Below are 19,601 nucleotides of genomic sequence, written 5' to 3'. Positions count from 1 at the left end.
TCTGGTGTATTATTTTTTCCTGTATCCACACAGCTGTCATGTGAAACAGCTAAAGAAATCATTCACGATTCCACCTCTGATTTACAGCATGTGTATGCTATTTCAATAAGATGTGTGAAGCGTCCTGTCCCCATTTGAGTACATCGGCTGTCAGGTGTCTATATCCACTTAAGGACCGATGTCATTTTGGCCTTAATGGGGTACTCCACCCCTAGACATCTTATCCCTTATCCAAAGGATAGAGGATAATATGTCTGATCACGGGGGTCCCACTGCTGGGGACCCCCGCAAAATAGCAAAATAGCATGCGGCACCCACCTGTTTCTGCTCCGGAAGCGCTGAAGGGTCTGGGTCCCGACCACCGTCACGCCCCCTCCCATAGACTTGCACTAAGGGGATGGAGCATGACGTCACACAGGGGCGGTGTCGTGACGTCACGGACTTCTGTTCCGGTGGTCAGGACCCAGACCCTCCAGCGCTTCCGGAGCAGAAACCGGTGGGTGCCGCATGCTATATTCCGGGGGTCCCCAGTGGCGGGACCCCCGCGATCAGACATCTTATCCCCTATCCAAAGGATAGGGGATAAGATGTCTAGGGGTGGAGTACCCCTTTAAGGACCAGAGCATTTTTTGCACATCTGACCACTGTCACTTTAAACATTAATAACTCTGGGATGCTTTTACTTATGAATTCATGAAAAATTAGAAAATTTAGCATTTTTATGCTAACTAGACATGCCAAATAAATTATATATTGATTCACATATACAATATAGTGCTGGGCGGTGTGGCCTAAAATGAATATCACGGTATTTTTTTTTATTATCGCGGTATCACGGTATTACCGCCTGTCCCACCCCGCGAGCGGGGTCCCTGTGCCCACTAGCGGTTTCAAATGTGCCCCCCGTGAGCGGGATCGCTACCATCACCGCTAGCGGGGTCTCTGTGCCCACTAACGGTGTCATATGTGCCCCCCACGAGCGTGAGCGCTACCATCACCGCTAGCGGGGTCCCTGTGCCCACTAGCGGTGTCACAAGAATGCCGAGCGCGGCTCTGTTCCCCGTCCCTGTCAGCTCTCAGGGTATGGGGACAGATTTAAAAGCCTTGTGCGCATCTAACGTAGTACTGCGCATGCGCAGTACTACGCAAATAGCGTAGGGCTAACGCTAGGCTCCTAGCGCTGCCTACATTAGCCCTTACGCTATTTGCGCCTGCGCAGTACTACGTTAGCCGCGCGCGAGGCTTTTAAATCTGTTCCCGTACCCTGAGAGCTGACAGGGACGGGGAACAGAGCTGCGCTCGGCATTCTTGTGACACCGCTAGTTGGCACAGGGACGCCGCTAGCGGTTATGGTAGCGCTCGCGGGAGGCATTCTTGTGATACCGCTAGTGGGCACATGGATCGTGCTCGCGGGGACACTGGCTGACAGGCGCAGCGGGGGGACACAGTAAATGGATTAGCTTCTGTGGCCCGCTTCCGCTCTCGGAATCGGGCCAGAGAAGCACACCGGGACAAGTGAGGGCGCCGCGCTGGGCTCTGCAATTCATCCAGAGGGTGGGGGAGGGGCCCCACCGGTATAGCAGTATGGGCAAAAATCCATACCGTGGGAGAAAAAGAAAACGGTATCCGGTATACCGCCCAGCACTAATACAATATGTCTACTTTTATGTTTGCATCATAAAGTTGACATGTTTTTACTTTTGGAAGACTTTACAGCGATCTTCACTGCTGCCTCTGATGCCGCCGCTGCTTCCTACACTTGTGCCTGCCACCGATCCCCGGTACCCACTGCCGCACCAGTCCCAAGTATTTGCCGCGGTCCCACCCGCAGCTCACGAGATCCTCTTCCCCCGCTCTGCCCGACTTCTAGGGGTGGGCAGAGTGGGGGAAATTTACTTTAATCCTCCACCCCCCCCTCCCCCCAAGTCAGCTGAGACACTGTGATTGGTCCTCTGGTCCAATCACAGTGATCGCTGACCAGGACCATCCACAGATGCTCCTGGGGGGCTTGCAGAAGTTGTCTCCTGGTAACAGTGGGACTTCTGCCAATTAACCCGTGCGATGCAGCGCATCGCCGAGTTAACTGAATGACTTACATAAACGTCATGATGCGCGAACTACCAGCATAACATGACGTTTATAAAAGTCATTCTGCGAAGATTCAGCTGACTGCATCAGCAGGAATATAATCTGAGGATTTACATGATGGGTGACGCTACATTTGTGAAATACTCCTTTAGCTTAGGAACTCTAAAACTCCATTACAGTAAAGGTATACTTTTGACTTTTACCTTTGACTGAAAGGCTATGTTCACACAGGTGGAACTTGTGCAGAATGTCCGCACAGACATTCTGCTGCAGAATTTCCACACCAGATGTTTGTACCACGGAAATTCTTATTCCGGCATCTATAGACAAGTCTATTCTTTCTACGGAGCCCGCAAGGAAATGCATTGCCGTCTATGACGGCACATTTCTGGGCAGTCGTAGCATACACCGGATCAGGCAAATGTGTGGAATGTCCGCACATGTATTCTGTGCAGAAATTTTGCACATATTCTGACTGAACTTAGCCAAAAAAAGTAGTAAATGCTTGGAAGAAACTTCCAGCAGATGTTGTTGGATGAAATCCAGAATAAACAAACACATATCTACCATAATGTAAGGGCAAACTTGATTGACCCAGGGGCCTTTTCCTGCCAACAATCATCTATTTTTCTCTTGATGAAGAAACGTTATGTTCTTAGGGTGGGTTCACACTATCTTTGAAGATACGGTCACCATATCCGGCTGGAGGAAGTGATAATCAGACGCTCCAGTATCCCAGCCTGACCCGGCCTGTATATCATTCATTTGAATGAGCCGAGCAGAGTCAGATAGTGATTCCAGTCGTCTCGTTTTTGCCCCGTATCCAGTTTTGTGACTGGACCTAAAACCGCGGCATAACACTGTTTTTGGTCCGGTCACAAAACCGGACACGGGGCAAAAATTATATGACCAGAGTCACTATCTGACTCCGGTTGGCTCATTCAAATAAATGAGATACGAGCCAGGTCTGGCTTGGATATGGGAGCACCGGTTTTCACTCCCCCCAGCCGGATCCGGTGACCGTATCTTAAAAACGTAGTGTGAACAGACTCTTTTTGATGTTCTTGCAGTTCAAGTGGTTGTTCTCTTGTCACATGCTCACTAGATAAATAAAGTGAAAAATTATAACCCCTATGTTCTAAAACAGTGAGCTTTGTCCTTATATCTCATTGAGGTTTTGGTTAAATCTTTATATAGCTCTGGATGGATTTTGGGCATGGAAATTACCGTATACCGTATGTAGGTAAATGTAAATAAAATAGCTAACAGATTAATAGAAAACAGATTTTCTCTGTCGCCTACATTGGGGGACACAGGAACCGTGGGTATATGCTGCTTGTCCACTAGGAGGCTGACACCATGCAAAAAAAGTCGTCTCCACCCAGCAGGATATACCCGCCCACTGACTCTGAGCTAATCCGTTTTAGCTTAGTGTCAGGAGGAGGCAGACGCAGGTCTGGAGCTCTCCAAACCTAGTCTTTCTCTTTTTTTCTAGTTAGATTTTCTCTCCTTTTTTATTTTCATAGGTTGGAATGACAGGGGCATGGCACTGCCTGGTCCCCCACTTGCGAGGTAGGGGCATGGCCCATAAGGTATGTACCGTTAACCCCCCCCCCCCCCCCCCCTTGCCAGCATTCAGTTTCAGGTGGTCGACCCTGGGTCCGGGTCCGCCTCAGGTCCCTGCTCGCCCTGCCTTTTGCGGCCTGGCATGATGCAGCATGGCACCATACTGGCAGAACGCACCTGGGTGAGTATATCAGCCTCAGTGGTAAGTATTACGCCCATCACCCCCCCCCCCCCCTCCTTTTTCTATTTGCAGCTTCTGGCACAGGATATCAGGGAACTTTATTGGGGTTGGGGTGAGGGTGATGGGAGGCACAAGAAGGCAGCAGTCAGTGTGCTTTAGTTGCGTTCTGGGATGGGGTCCCGGGAAGCACCTTTTACTTTCACTTCAGCTGCACGGTGGGGCTTTTCTTCTGTGCCGGCAGCCATTAGTGTCTCCCATGCGCATTCTGCTGCGGTGGTCGGGTTCTCACTCTCTGGAACTGCAGCTGCTTTAGTTCCCCGCCCCGACCATGCTCCCTGGCACCGGGATTCCGGCACCGCTCCAGGCCCGCCATAGTGCTCACGTGGGATCCGGAGGTCGCAGCTGGGGTTCCCCCTCGCTGCACTATCCAATCACCGTCAGCACGCGCTATAGGGGTCAGGGAATCCTATCCCGCGGCAGCGCGTGTCCCTGAAGTTACATGATCCCCCTCCTGGTCCTATCTCCGGCCAGCGCGCGCACTGGAGGTAACATCTGACTCCTCCCTGTGCTCCTGCATCCTTCTCCTCAGGGGTTCTCTAACTTCTTCCCTGCTGCTGGATCTACTGCCGTTCTCCATAGCTTCTGGACACAGGAACCTAGGTGAGCTTGCTCCTTGTTAACTGGCTGTCTGTCAAGCGTTTTCATGCCTGACCCCAGACCCGATGCCCCTTTCCGGCCGGTGGCCCCTGCCTTGGTCACATACTACTTCTGTTCGGGTTGCAGAACCAAGATGCCTGGCGGTTCTACTGAACCTACTTGTTCTGTCTGCACTATTGCGCGACCCAGTCCTCCCCTTATCGACTCTCGGGACGGTCTGCCAGAGCGTGTGGCCCCTGAGCCGATGGGCCTCTTCTGTTTCTCATTCCATCTCCGATTTGGCGCTGGTGTCGCAGGTAGTGGCTACCACCCTGGAGCATTCCTCCTTGCAGCCATCTGTCGGCGGCTTCCCAGCACCGCTCCTCCAGGTGCTCTCCTCACATGCGCCTGAGACAGGAGTCCTTTGCCTCCTCTCAGAGGCGCAGTTCTTTATCCACCTCTCCTGCTGGCTGAAGCTGTTCCCCCCCCAGGAGCCGCTCAAGGTCTCCACCATGTCCCGCTGCAGGGATCATACAGTCTGTTCCAAGTCTCCTGGAGAACTTGTCACAGAATCAGGCTCGCCCACGGATTCGGAGGGAATGTCCCATATGTCGGACATGGTGGATAGCCTAGTGTCAGCTGTCAGAGACACCTTTCACTTGCAGGACCCTGGAACTTTCGAGGCAGTACCGGAAGTCTCCTTCCGCAGGGAGAGACGCCATCCCCAGGTCTTCAATTCTCATATTGAATTTGATGAACTCTTGGACACGGTATAGAAGCTCCCTTAGAAGCGGTTCCAGGGCTCTAAGAAACTTCGGGCCCTTTTTCCATTCGCTTAGGACCTGGTCTCTAAATGGACCTCTCCACCTACGGTGGATCCCCTGGTGTCCCATTTGTCTAAGTCCACCACTCTGCCGCTGGCAGACGCGGCTTCCTTTAAGGATCCTTCCGACAAACGCATTGAGAACCTTTGAGAAGTTTGCCTATGAGGCGGCTGGCTCTATGCTTTTACCGGGGTATGCCTCTACCTAGGTGTCCAAGGCTCTCTCGGCTTGGGCTTTCCAGCTTCGCCAGGGTATACTTTCTGGGTCCTCACCTGATGACCTAGCTGACCTGGCTAATCAAATCTCCAATGCCGGTGACTACCTTTGCTTGGCAGCCTTGGAATCAGCCCACTGTGCGACCTTCGCTTCCGGCAACCTGGTGGCTCTGCGTCGGGCCATGTGGCTCAAGGCATGGAATGTGGATGCAGCTTCCAAGCGTTCTCTTAAGGAACTCCCTTTCTCAGGAGTCCGACTCTTTGGTAAGCATCTGGACAAAATTTCAGAAGCCACGGGCAGCAAAAGCTTTTTGTTGCCGCAAGATAGTCCCCGGTGTACTGTTTCGCGTTGAAAGGTCTCTTCCTTTCGTCCTTTTCGGTTCGCCACAACCCGAACGGACAAGCCCTCGGCTTCTCAGGACCGGAAGGCGCCTTCCTTTAAAACTGGAAGTCCGGGACCCAGTCAGGCCGTTTTTCCTCTAAGCCGGTAGCTCCAATCCTTCCTCTGCCTGAAGGGGTGCCCCCTGTTTCAAGACAGGACAGTTCAGGGCCAATCAGCGTTCTGGAACCGAGTGCGATTTTCCTCCTATTCCTCCTCCTTCAGACGTTTCCTTTCAGACGGACAACACCACAGCCATGGCATACATAAATCACCTGGGGGGCACCCACAGTGCCTTGTCAATGGTGGAAACGGCCAGGATTCTTGCCTGGGCAAAATTCCCTCACGTTCTCTCAATTTCGGCAGTCCACATTCCAGGAGTGGACAATTGGGAGGCGGACTTTCTCAGTTGCACCACAGCCGACTCCGGGGAGTGGTCTCTTCATCCCGAGTTGTTTGCGTGCACGCACTTGTGATCCCTTGGACAGACTTCTCCTCTCCGTATCTCTTCCCTCCGCTTCCTCTTCTTCCCAGGGCGATCCGGAAGCTCAAGGCAGAAGGAGTCTCCGCGATTCTCATAGCCCCGGACTGGCCATGTCGCATGTGGTACGTGGACGTCGTCCACCTCCTCGCAGATGCTCCCATGCATCTTCCCGATTGGCCCGATCTTCTCTCTCAGGGCCCCCTTTGCCACCGAAATTCACTTCCGCTGCATTTAACAGCGTGGCGATTGAAATCGCAGTGTTGAAGGCCAGGGTTTTTTCGGCCCAAGTCATTCGCACCATGCTTCGCATCCGGAAGACCTCTTCAGCCAGGATTTATCATCGTACCTGGCAGGCTTACTTTCGCTCGTGTGAGGCCCGGTCTCTGTCTCCCACAGTTTTCTCTCCCTAACCTCCAGTTTGGAAATGCATCTGGCACTCAGTTCCTTGAAGGGTCAAGTGTCCGCACTCTGTTCTTTTCAACGGCCCTTTGGCATCCGACTCCCATGTCCGCACCTTTTTGCAAGGGGTGGCCCATGAGGCTCCTCCTTACAGGTCCCCCACTCCTCCCTGGGACCTGAATTTGGTGCTGTCTGCCTTGCAAGACTCTTCCCTTTAAACCTCTCCGCGAAGTCTCCCTTTGTTTCCTTTCTTGGAAATTGTCCTTCCTCGTGGCCATTACCTCTATTCGGAGGGTCTCTGAGTTGGCGTCCCTTTCCTGACGTTCTCCCTTTCTGATGCTTTACCAGGATAAATTGGTACTCTGTCCAGTTCCCTCCTTTCTGCCGAAGGTGGTTTCCTCCTTCCACCTGAATGAGGACATCATTCTCCCCTCTTTTTGTCCCAACCCTTCCTATCCTCTGGAATGCTACCTCCATAAGTTGGACCTAGTTTGGGCCCTCAAGGCCTGTTTGTTGGTCAATTCTTTTCGGCGCTGTGACTCGCTGTTTGTGATTCCCCGTGGCCGGCGTAAGGGGCTTCCTGCTTCTAAGCCGACCATCTCCAGGTGGATCCGGTCGGCCATGTCGAAGGCGTATCGCTGTAAGGGAAATTTACAACCTTTCGAGTTACTGCTCACTGTTCCTGCTCTGTGGGGGCCTCTTGGGCGGTCCCGAAACAGGGCTTCTGCTATTCAGTTGTGCAAGGCAGCCACTTGGTCGTCCGTGCACACTTTTGCTAAATTCTATCAGGTGCACACTTTTGCATCTGCTGATGCGGGGCATGGTCGCAAGGTTCTATTTTTCTCTTTTACCTCTCTCCTACTGCTTTGGAATTAAACTGATTAGCTCAGAGTCAGTGGGCGGGTATATCCTGCTGGGAGGAGCCATCTTTTTTGCCTAGTGTCAGCCTCCTAGTGGACAAGCAGCATATACCCACGGTTCCTGTGTCTCCCAGTGAGGCTCCAAGAAATAGATTTTGCAGTAAGTATAAAAAATCTACTTTTGATGCACTATAAATCACATAGATAAAAACAAAAACACCACTTTCCAAAGAGTTTTTAACCCCTTAAGGACCCAAGCCCATTTTCACCTTAAAGTGTACCTGTCGTCAACAAAAACTTTTTATATAATATAGATAATACCATTATATGTATATTTGTAATATGCATTGGTAAAAAATTGTGTATATTTTTGGGGTGAAAATTTTTTGTCCCTGCAGCTATTGTCTTTGTCTCTCTATGAGGAGTCCAAAAACAGAAAGTGAAAGTAGGACAAGCAGGGATCTGTGCAAACTTCAGGCTTATCAATCATGCTGATGTATGAGCCAGGAGCATGTTATTGAGCCTCAGTGCACACTGTCCTGCTTTTTCTTAGTGCACAGAGCCCTGCTTATCCACCTTCACTTCCTGTATTTGGACTCATAGAGAAACACATGCAATAGCTGCAGGGACAAAAATATACACATTTTTTAACCAATGTATATTACAAATATACATATAATGGTATTATCTACATTATTTAAAAAGTTTTTGTTGACGACAGGTACACTTTTAGGACCCGGGCATTTTTTGCAAATCTGACCACTGTCATTTTAAGCATTAATAACTCCGGAATGCTTTTACTTTTCATTCTGATTCCGAGATTGTTTTTTCGTGACATATTCTACTTTATGTTAGTGGTAAATTTTCGTCGATACTTGCATCATTTCTTGGTGAAAAATACTAACATTTTATGAAAAATTTGCATTTTTTTAACTTTGAAACTCTCTACTTATAAGGAAAATGGATATTCCAAATAAATTTATATATTGATTCACATATACAATATGTCTACTTTATGTTTTCATTATAAAGTTGACATGTTTTTACTTTTGGAAGACATCACAGGGCTTCAAAGTTCAGCAGCAATTTTCCAATGTTTCACCAAATTTTCAAAATCAGAATTTTTTCAGGGACCAGTTCAGTTTTGAAGTGGATTTGAAGGGTTTTCTTATTAGAAATACCTCATAAATTACCCATTATAAAAACTGCACCCCTCAAAGTATTCAAAATGACATTCAGAAAGTTTGTTAACCCTTTAGGCGTTTCACAGGAATAGCAGCAAAGTGAAGGAGAACATTCAAAATATTCATTTTTTACACTCTTTACATGTTCTTGTGTGTAAAAGAAGATAAATCCCCCCAAAATTTGTAACCCAATTTCTCTCGAGAAAGGAAATACCTCATATGTCTATGTAAAGTGTTCAGCGGGCGCAGTAGAGGGGTCAGAAGGGAATGAGCGACAATGGGATTTTGGAGAGTGAGTTTTTCTGAAATGGTTTTTGGGGGGAATGTCACATTTAGGAAGCCCCTATGGTGCCAGAACTGCAAAAAAAACCAAAAAAAAAAACACATGGCACACTATTTTGGAAACTATACCCCTCAAGGAACATAACAAGGGGTACAGTGAGCCTTAACACCCCACAGGTGTTTGACTACTTTTCGTTAAGGTTGGATGTGTAAATAAATAGTTTTTTTGTTTTTCACTAAAATGCCGGTTGTCCCCCAAATTTTACATTTTTACAAGGGGTAATAGGAGAAAATGCCCCCCAAAATTTGTAACCCCATCTCTTCTGAGTATGGAAATACAATTCTCAGAAGAGAAGGAGTCACATTTGCAAATTTTGCTGAAATGGGGGGGGGGGGGGGGTGTCACATTTAGGAAGCCCATATGGTGTCAGAACAGCAAAAAAACAAACAAAAAAAAAACCATACTAATACTAATTTGGAAACTACACCCCTCAAGGAACGTAACAAGCAGTACAGTGAGCCTCAACACCCCACAGGTTTTTGATAAATGTTCATTAAAGTGTGATGTGAAAAGGAAAAAAAAAAAATTTTTTACACTAAAATGCTGGGGTTACCCCAAATTTTTCATTTTCACAAGTGATAACAGGAGAAAATGCCCCCCACAATTTGTAAATACATTTCTTTGGAGTAAGGACATACCTCATATTTTGATGAAAACATCTCTGCGGGTGCACACCAGGTCTCGGAAGAGCAGGAGCGCAGTCAGGGGCCTTGAGCATTTACTTAGTGCCAGAACAGCGAGACCCCCCTCAAGGAGCCTTACATGGGGTACACTGAGTTAAATAAGTGGGGTAGAGAGGGCCGTAAAAATGATAAAATAGGTTATGTTCCCAGAATGATGACCCAGAGCATAGCCAAAACATTCGGGGAAATGTGATCTGTGTGGCCGTCCCTAACCTGTTTCCTCAAATGCGCAACATAAGCCCCCCCCTATTTGCTTTATTTTTCTCTTTTAACTCTTTCACCTACCTTTCCCTCACTTTAGCTGTCCGTGCACTAAGGGTGGCAGGAGGCCACTTTCTCTGCCCTGAGGGGCACAGATCTTGGCAGAGGGGGGGGTCCCTGGCTTCTCTCAGCTCTGCCCGCTGAGATCGGTGGGCAAGCAGAGTTGAGAGAAGGGGACATTAACCCCTCCCCTGCCGGCTGCTATTGTTCGGACCAATAGCAGCGCTTCTGGGGAGGTGACGGGATCGCCACCTCCCCCTAACTACAGGAGGTGATTGTCGCCGATCACCTTCTATTTCCGGGTCATCGGATCACACGTGACCCATATGACCGGAATTGCCGCAGATCGCCGGTGTGAATTCAGGACCCCCCCCAGGCGTTGTCACAGGATGCCTGCTGAATGATTTCAGCAGGCATCCCGGTCCCTGCCCGGTGAGCGGCGGGGACCGTAATTCCCACGGGCGTACAGGTGCGTCCTGGGTCCTTATGTACTAAGTAGTAGAAACCTCTGGTACAAAGACTCACAGAACAAACAAAGCTTTCAAAACCACTACATAGTGCGGAGAGTGAGGCATCCTATTCTAGGACACACTCTCCATTTCTTTCCCTCAATGGGTTGTTTTTGTTTTGCTGTGCTAGTGTTTAGTACTTTGAAGAGTGTAGCCATTTAACATGACCCTCCAGTGATATATTGCATAAAATCCTGATTGTTTTATTCTCTTCTCCCTTTCATATGTATTATAATTTTGCATAGAATATTATGAAGTAGTGTTTGCTCTTTTCCAGATGTTCTATATTTGGTCAAACTACTTCTTAAAATCTATAAACAAGATATAATGTGTGAGTAAAATACAAACCATTCTTTATCACTATATTTATTTTTGGGGCAAAGTTATCCAACACCTTTATTACCCACCGGAAAAATAACTTTAAGGTCTCCATGATGCCTGTGCAAACAGGGCCATACACATTTTCACAAAAGTTGGTCTGAAAAGGATTATGAAGCCACATCTTATGGAAAGAGAGAGCCTAACGTGTATAGGGGCTTCTGTTTCCCCAACAGATGAAGTTGCTAAAGAGGAGTATCTGGAATGTTGGATTTCACCTAACCAATTCTTTTATTTTCGGGATATAAGTTCATGCCAGAGCAGTTTGGCAGTGGCTTACCTCCCCTCTTCCTTTTCAGAGCACATGGATGCTCAGCCAGGCATCAGTGTTTGTGGGGTGAACTGGAGAAATAGCTGTTTATTGTGTATGGCTACTTTAAAAGCATTACAGACATGTCAAAAATAATTTTGACAACAGAATATCCCTAATGGTTGGTATTACTCAGTAATAACAAAGAGCGAAAAAGGGGAATCATCCTGGGACAACAAGGTGAAAGACACAAATTTTCATTTCCCATATTTGAAGCAAAATGAATCCTTTTCCCTGAAGGATCAAGCAAGGCAACAGTGTGATATAGGCAAATAAGGTCAGTAAGACGCATCATACAACAATGAAACCTGGTGGTATTTGTTACTATTTCTCAGCTATATCTAAAGACAATGATACAAAGCAAGTCTACATCTGCTCTTTTACCAGAAACAGCTACAATACCAGACATAAAATCATTCTTTTTCTAATCTCAACAACTTCTTTAAGGGTAGGGTCACACATTGCGTATATGCAGGGTATTTCACACTGCATAGCATGAAATATAATCAGTATTCTCCTTTGAGCAAACACACAGGGCTTCACCACAGCAGCCCTGTGTGCGCAGTGAGGTATGGAGGCAGGCCCAGCGAGCCCACATGACTGTGACGCATGAGCCCGCCTCCACTGCACAGCAGATTTTGCACAGCGTGAAATATGCTGTCTATACGCAATGTTTGACCCTACCCTAAAGGGGTGTTTTTGCTTTTAAAAAAACAATATGCTGATGGGCCGGGAGGGGAGGGCAGATGTGGGAATAGAATAAAAGCCATACTTTACTAGCCATAGTGCCCGCATCTCTCTTTTTTTCCTGCTTCCGAGCAGACAGCAGTGTGCTCCAAGCAGGACAGCAATGTCTTGTTATGGCATCTGATTGGGTGAGCGTACTTAGGCTACAACCTGGTCGCATATGCTCAGTTGCAGCACTAGGAGTTATAGGAGGGTGAGCAGTTTGTCTATGAAACAGCAGATGATGGGAATTGGAGCAATGTCAGGGAGCACAATATGAAGCACACAGGAGGGTGGTGGCTATCTCTCTAGCAATCAGGGGAATACAGGTGGAGGATTACAGCCCAGGGTAGCAATGCATGATGGGAAATGAAGTCTGCTATACACATGAACTCTCTATTCTTGAGTACGTGTGACAACAAAAGAAGGTAACTGCATGTTTAAGATGAAGGATTAGTGTTATACTGCTGCTTTGTGTGTAAAGTACCTATAGCTTTCTTTCTAGTTCTTTTGTCCTTATGGCAAATACTCTTTTAGGGTAGGGTCACACGTGCTGTATTTTGCTTCTGCTGCGTATTTTCTTTCCGCCTGAAGAAAGAGAGACCGCCATTCTTCAGGCGGAAATTTCCAAGCAGATTTTCCGTTCACAAATTCCGCTTCACAAATTCCGAAGTCTTAATTTGTGAACGGAAACCCATTCACTACACTATGCATTTTAGCAAGCGGAATTTCCACCTGCAATTTCAAAGCGGAATTGCTGGTGGAAATTCTGTAGTGTGAATCTAGACTTAGACAACAGGGGTGCTGTTTCTGAAACACTATATAGGGGGAGATTTATCAAAACCTGTCCAGAGGAAAAGTTGCTGAGTTGCTCATAGCAACCAATCAGATTGCTTCTTTCATTTTTAAAGAGGCCTGTGAAAAATGAAAGAAGCAATCTGATTGGTTGCTATGGACAACTCAGGTTTTCATAAAACTCACCCTATATCAGTGGTCTCCAACCTGTGGACCTCCAGATGTTGAAAAACTACAACTCCCAGCATGCCCAGACAGCCAACAGCTGTCCGGGCATGCTGGGAGTTGTAGTTTTGCAACATCTGGAGGTCCGCAAGTTGAAGACCACTGCCCTATATAGTATAGCCTTCTGTTTCTAGTCTCACTTCATATTGTTATTTTGCACATACTTTAAGTTCAGCATTTAAACATATAGGGGGAGATTTATCAAAATGTGTGCAGAGTAAAGGTTGCCCATAGCAACCAGATCGCTTCTTTCATTTTTCAAAGGCCTTGTTAAAAATGAAAGAAGAAATCTGGTTGCTATGGGCAACTGCACCACTCTTGCTCTACACTGGTTTTGATGAATCTCCCCCATAGAAGGAGTTAGAGGGAGTTTTATCAAGCTGTCTTGGGCAGGGCTCACATTATTAGGGCGTCTTGCACTGACTGAATCAGTGTTAGGACCGCACAGGCACTGCCGTCCCTATAGATGCAATGCAGTCTGTACTGATTCCATTGAAAGAATGAGCAAGATAATTTTTTTCAGTGAAATTCTGTAATGACTGTGTATCTCAATCTCACTGATAGCAATAGGAATCTGCTGCCCCTAAATTTCCAAGCATAATTTTAAAGCAGAATTACACTTGGAAATTCAGTAGTGTGAACCTTGCCTTATAGTAAAATTCTCTTCGTTGTTTATAGCAACCAATCAGAGCTAAGCTTTCATTTTACCAGATCAAAATGAGAAAAAAAATGGAGAGCTCTGATTGGTTGTGCTGGGCAACAAAGAGAATCTAAGTGTAAGTTCACACTGGAATTTAGAAAATGTTCCTCTAGTCTATATTCTTTTTGTTCTATGGTACTGTGTATTGAATTGAACATGTTAAAGGGGTACTCCGGCGCTTAGACATCTTATCCCCTATCCAAAGGATAGGGGATAAGATGCCTGATTGCGGGGGTCCTGCCGCTGGGGACCCCCGTGATCTTCCATGCCGCATCCCGTTAGAATCAGTCCCTGGAGCATGTTCGCTCCGGGTCTGATTACTGGCGATCACAGGGACAGAGCATAGTGACGTTACGGCTCCGCCCCCGTGTGACGTCACACTCCGCCCCCTCAATGCAAGCCTATGGGAGGGGCGTGACAGCTGTGCAAACAGGTGTCAGCAGAGAGCACTGTGGTCAGACAGAAAAGAACAGCTCAACTTCCTCTGTAGTATACAGCAGCTGATAAGTACTGGAAGGATTAAGATTTTTTTAATAGAAGTCATTTACAAATCTGTTTAACTTTCTGTTGCCAGTTGTTTTGAAAAAAAAATTGTTTTCCACCGGCGTACCCCTTTAATTCTTCTGGCAGAATTCAATTTCTTATCAAAAGTTCTGCTGTGGAACTTCCAACATGTGAACTAAACTAGCTTAGTTGCAGAAATTCCATTGTGTGTATGGTAAGAGTGGAATATGTAGTGTGGTTGGGCACTAAAACAGCTTGGTAACTCTGTAGTTACTAATAAATAGTTATGGGTCTTAATTTTGTTTTATCTGAACTTGAAATAATAGTAGCTGGTCAATAACCCTACAGCGACCACGAGAAAAACACAGAAATTTATCCCACGAAAAAACTATCAGATTTTTTACAAATAAACTTTGTTATTGCCAAACAATTTTAGACATATACAGTACAGTACATATCACAACACAAGTCAGATAAGGAGCTTAGTAACATCAAGCCCTACAAAAAGGTGTATACACTATTTTCTTCAGCAATACGGTATGAAATCTGTTATCCCATAAATATTAGAACTGGACTTTGCGAATACCTTTTTTTCCAACCAACACAAAACCATTGATAAACTGCCCTCAGTTAGGGGCGTGACCATTGGAAAAAGGGCTTGGCCCCAACAGTTTCGAATAATCCCAACATATTTACTTATGTTCCTACCTAAAATGTTTTTTTGTGCTCTGGAAAATCCAACAACTTTGAGCAGTTGTTTAAAAAAAAAAAAAGTAGGGTTATGTAACTCAAGTTTTTCTCCCCACCGCTTGCCTGTGCAAATGCCAAATTTATCAGAAAAGTGCACATTCTTCATAAAAAGCGTAGCTCTAAGTTTGTGTGGTGCAGGCTGGAGTGAGAGATCACAAAAGTGTGCAATTATTATTTAAAGGGGTTATCCAGGAAAAAACTTTTTTATATCTATCAACTGGCACCAGAAAGTTAAACAGATTTGTAAATTACTTCTATTAAAAAATCTTAATCCTTTCAGTACTTATGAGCTTCTGAAGTTAAGGTGGTTCTTTTCTGTCTAAGTGCTCTCTGATGACACGTGTCTCGGGAAATGCCCAGTTTAGAAGCAAATTCCCATAGCAAACCTCTTCTAAACTGGGCGTTTCCCGAGACACGTGTCATCAGAGAGCACTTAGACAGAAAAGAACAACCTTAACTTCAGAATCTCATAAGTACTGAAAGGATTAAGATTTTATAATAGAAGTAATTTACTAATCTGTTTAACTTTCTGGAGCCAGTTGATATATAAAAAAAAGTTTTTTTTCCTGGAATACCCCTTTAAATTGTCTCACTTGATAAATCGGCTACCACTGCAGAAGTCAAAGCAAATTTGACATCAACCTACAGAGTTTTGATAGAATAACTCAAGCGGTGAGGAAGTAAAAAGTTGCTAAATGTTTGTGCAGATACCTTTTTGGCAAACATTTGCAACATATATACAGAAAAACTGTGTTACAATAGGAACAGAAGACAGTCGTTAGGTTTCTCACTTGGCTGTATTGGTTAAACAGATGTCATAGTGTATTTGGATTTGTTTATGTGTAGTACTTGGTTGAAAAAATGGCTTTCTGGATAAGAGATCACATGCTTGTACTGAACTTCAATGTGTATAATCAAATATATTTTAAGGGAATCTGTCAGCTATAGATCATGCTCAGGTACCAAATAAGCAGTGTAGATCTGCAGTATTCATGTAGCCTCCCCCACCCTGACTTACATATATGATGTACAAGGTTCAGTGTTGAAAGCCAAGCCCTGTATAGCAATCAAGGCAGGGAGAAGACTCATCAGAGCTTCTTTACAACCTGAGCTCTGAGCATGATCGAAAGCTGACAGATACCCTTTAATATTATGTCTGCTTTACTCTGTTGACTACATAATCAACAACATCCTTGTCTCATGGATACAGGAAGCTTAAAGTGTACCTGTCATTAGCAAAAACTTTTTATATAATGTAGAAATAGCATTTTATTTTTAGTTTTTTTATGTCTAATATACATTGGTTAAAAAAAATGTTTGTATTTTTGTTCCTGCAGCTTTTGCCTGTGTGTCTCTGTGAGGAGACTAAATACAGGAAGTATGTGGGTGGACAAGCAGTGCTCTGTGCACTGAGGACAAGCAGGGCTCTGTGACACACTCCCGACTCACACAGCAGGATGATTGACAAGCCAGGAGCCTGCACAGAGCCCTGCTTGTTCCACCCTCACTTCCTGTATTTGGACTGTATAGGGACAGCATTTTTTCACCCAAAAATATACAGTCATGGCTGTAAATGTTGGCACCCCTGACATTTTTCTAGAAAAAGGAAGTATTTTTCACAGAAAAGGATTGCAGTAACACATGTTTTGCTATACACATTTATTTCCTGTGTGTGTATTGGAACTAAACCAAAAAAGGAGGGGAAAAAAGCATATTGGACACAATTTCACACCACACTCCAAAAATGGGCTGGACAAAATTATTTGCACCCTTTCAAAATTGTGGAAAAATAAGATTTTCAAGCATGTTATGCTCCTTTAAACTACCCTGGGGCAAGTAACAGGTGTGGGCAATGTTAAAATCACACCTGAAAGCAGATAAAAAGGAGAGTAGTTCACTTAGTCTTTGCATTGTGTGTTTGTGTGTGCCACACTAAGCATGGACAACAGAAAAGAGAAGAGAACTGTCCGAGAACTTGAGAACCAAAATTGTGGAAAAATATCAACAATCTCAAGGTTACAAGTCCATCTCCAGAGATCTAGATTTGCCTTTGTCCACCGTGTGCAACATTATCAAGAGGTTTGCAACCCATGGCACTGTAGCTAATCTCCCTGGGCATGGACAGAAGAGAAAAATTTATGAAAGGTGTCAATGCAGGATAGTCTGGATGGTGGAGAAGCAACCCCAAACAAGTTCCTAAGATAATCAAGCTGTCCTGCAGCCTCAGGGAGCATCAGTGTCAGCGCAAACTATCCATCGACATTTAAATGAAATGAAACGCTATGGCAGGAGACCCAGGAGGACCCCACTGCTGACTTTGCCAAAATTAACTTGAGTAAGCCAAAATCCTTCTGGGAAAACATCTTGTGGACAAATGAGACCAAGATAGAGCTTTTTGGTAAAGCACATCATTCTGCTGTTTACTGAAAACGGAATGAGGCCTACATAGAAAAGAACATAAGGGGAGATTTATCAAAACCTGTCCAGAGGAATAGTTGCCCAGTTGCCCATAGCAACCAATCAGCTTGCTTCTTTCATTTCTAACAAGGCCTCTGCAAAACGAAAGAAGCAATCTGATTGGTTGCTATGGGCAACTGATCAACTTTTCCTCTGGACAGGTTTTGATAAATCTCCCCCACAGTACCAACAAGTGAAATATGGTGGAGGTTCAATGTTGTTTTGGGGTTGTTTTACTGCCTCTGGCACTTAAATATGTGCGAGGCATCATGAAATCTGAGGATAACCAACTGATTTTGGGTCACACTGTACAGCCCAGTGTCAGAAAACTAGGTTTGCGTCCGAGATCTTGGGTCTTCCAGCAGGACAATGACCCCAAACATACGTCAAAAAACACCCAGAAATGGATGGCAACAAAGTGCTGAAAAGTTCTAAAGTGGCCAGCAATGAGTCTAGATCTAAATCCCATTGAATACCTGTGGAGAGATCTTAAAATTGCTGTTGGGGAAAAGGAGCCCTTCCAATAAAAGAGAACTGGAGCAGTTTTCAAAGGAAGAATGGTCCAACATTCCGGCTGAGAGGCGTAAGAAGCTTATTGATGATTATAGGAAGCGACTGATTTCAGTTATTTTTTTCCAAAGGGTGGGCAACCAAATATTAAGTTGGTGCCAATGATTTTGTTCAGCCCATTTTTGGAGTTTGGTCTGACATTATGTCCAATTTGCTTTTTTTTCCTCCCTTTTTTTGTTCACACAAAGGGAATAAACGTGTATAGCAAAACATGTTACTGCAATCCTTTTCTGTGAGAAATACTTAATTTTCTAGAAAAATTTCAGGGGTACCAACATTTACAGCCTTGACTGTACATATTTTTTAACCAATTACAAATATACATACAGCAGTATTATCTACATGTATAAAAAGTTTTTGCTAATTACAGGTACACTTTAAAATAGAAGGGCTTGTCAGGAGCAAACTTTTACATATTCTATTGCCTCCCCAACATAATTTATAGCTGGTATAGGTTTTGGGATTTCAGGATCTTCATCAGGCTTTCGGACAATCTAGATCATTTTGGGGTTTTGATAAAGTCACATGAGTGTACATTTTTCAGCTGACTGCTTCAGGTCATCCAGTGTAGACTGGGCTTTCCCTTTTATTGAGTCCAAGTCAATATTCTGAATATTGCTGAGTTGCCCAATGACAGAGGCTCTTCCTTCTTCTTCTTCATTATCTTCTTCAATCATTTTGGCCAACTCCTTAGGAAGCTCAACATCACCACCAGCTAACTGGATCTGTGCCTCATCAACATCACTCTAGTAAAGAAGAGAGAAATACATTATTGTTTAGATCTGTGAACATGTCACCACCTAGCACTGGATAAATGTTCTAATGAGTTTCAGAAGGAGTAAAATGTCATGCACATGACTGTATTATAGCCCTATTCAACTTCTAAATTACAGAGGGTTGTATTTTGTCATATACTACGGTCTGTGGTGCTTTACCGTATTGCCATATGCCTTCATGTTTTTACACAGGGATGTTCCTAGTTGATATACTTAAAGGGGAACTCCAGTAGAAAACAAGTGGGGAAAACAAATGTTTTCAAATCAACTGGTGCCAGAAAGTTAAACAGATTTGTAAATTACTTCTATTTCAAAATCTGAAGCCTTCCGGTACTTATCAGCTGCTGTATACTACAGAGGAAATTGTGCAGTTCTTTCCAGTCTGACAACAGTGCTCTTATGACATCTCTGTCCATGTCAGGAACTGTCCAGATTAGAAGCAAATCCCCAAAGCAAACCTCTCCTACTCTGGACAGTTCCTGACTAGAGATGTCGCGAATTGTTCGCCGGCGAACAGTTCCCGGCGAAGTAAGCATGTTCGCATCGCCGGGCGAATATATGTGAAGTTCGATCTGCCCCCTATACTTTAACATTGCAGTAAACTTTGAACCTGTGAGTCAGAGTCAGCAGACATATTACAGCCAATCAGCAGCAGTCCCTCCCTTCCAGACCCTCCTACCTCTTGCGCGGACGCCATTTTAGCCTCATTCAGCATGCTGCAGGCTTAGGAAGTGGAGGGTCAGAGAAGCTGCTCCAGCTGTATAGGGAAAGTGATAGCTAGGTTGCTGCTAGGTGGGG

The 19,601-nt window shown here is 45.2% G+C and overlaps 1 protein-coding gene across 1 annotated transcript in view; it reads right to left on the bottom strand.

The window, feature by feature from the left end:
* Positions 1–15,500: 15,500 nt before the first annotated feature.
* The window catches only part of CPLX3 (complexin 3), a 59,745-nt gene continuing 55,644 nt past the window's right edge, over positions 15,501–19,601 (bottom strand). Inside the window, exon 3 of the mRNA XM_056572682.1 lies at positions 15,501–18,773. Coding sequence (XP_056428657.1) covers positions 18,549–18,773 — 225 coding nt within the window. The 3' untranslated portion in view covers positions 15,501–18,548. The remainder of the gene's footprint in view (positions 18,774–19,601) is intronic.

Source organism: Hyla sarda, chromosome 4 (genome assembly GCF_029499605.1).
Source record: "Hyla sarda isolate aHylSar1 chromosome 4, aHylSar1.hap1, whole genome shotgun sequence".
NCBI lineage: Eukaryota > Metazoa > Chordata > Amphibia > Anura > Hylidae > Hyla > Hyla sarda.
This window is presented reverse-complemented; position numbering and strand designations above follow the sequence as displayed.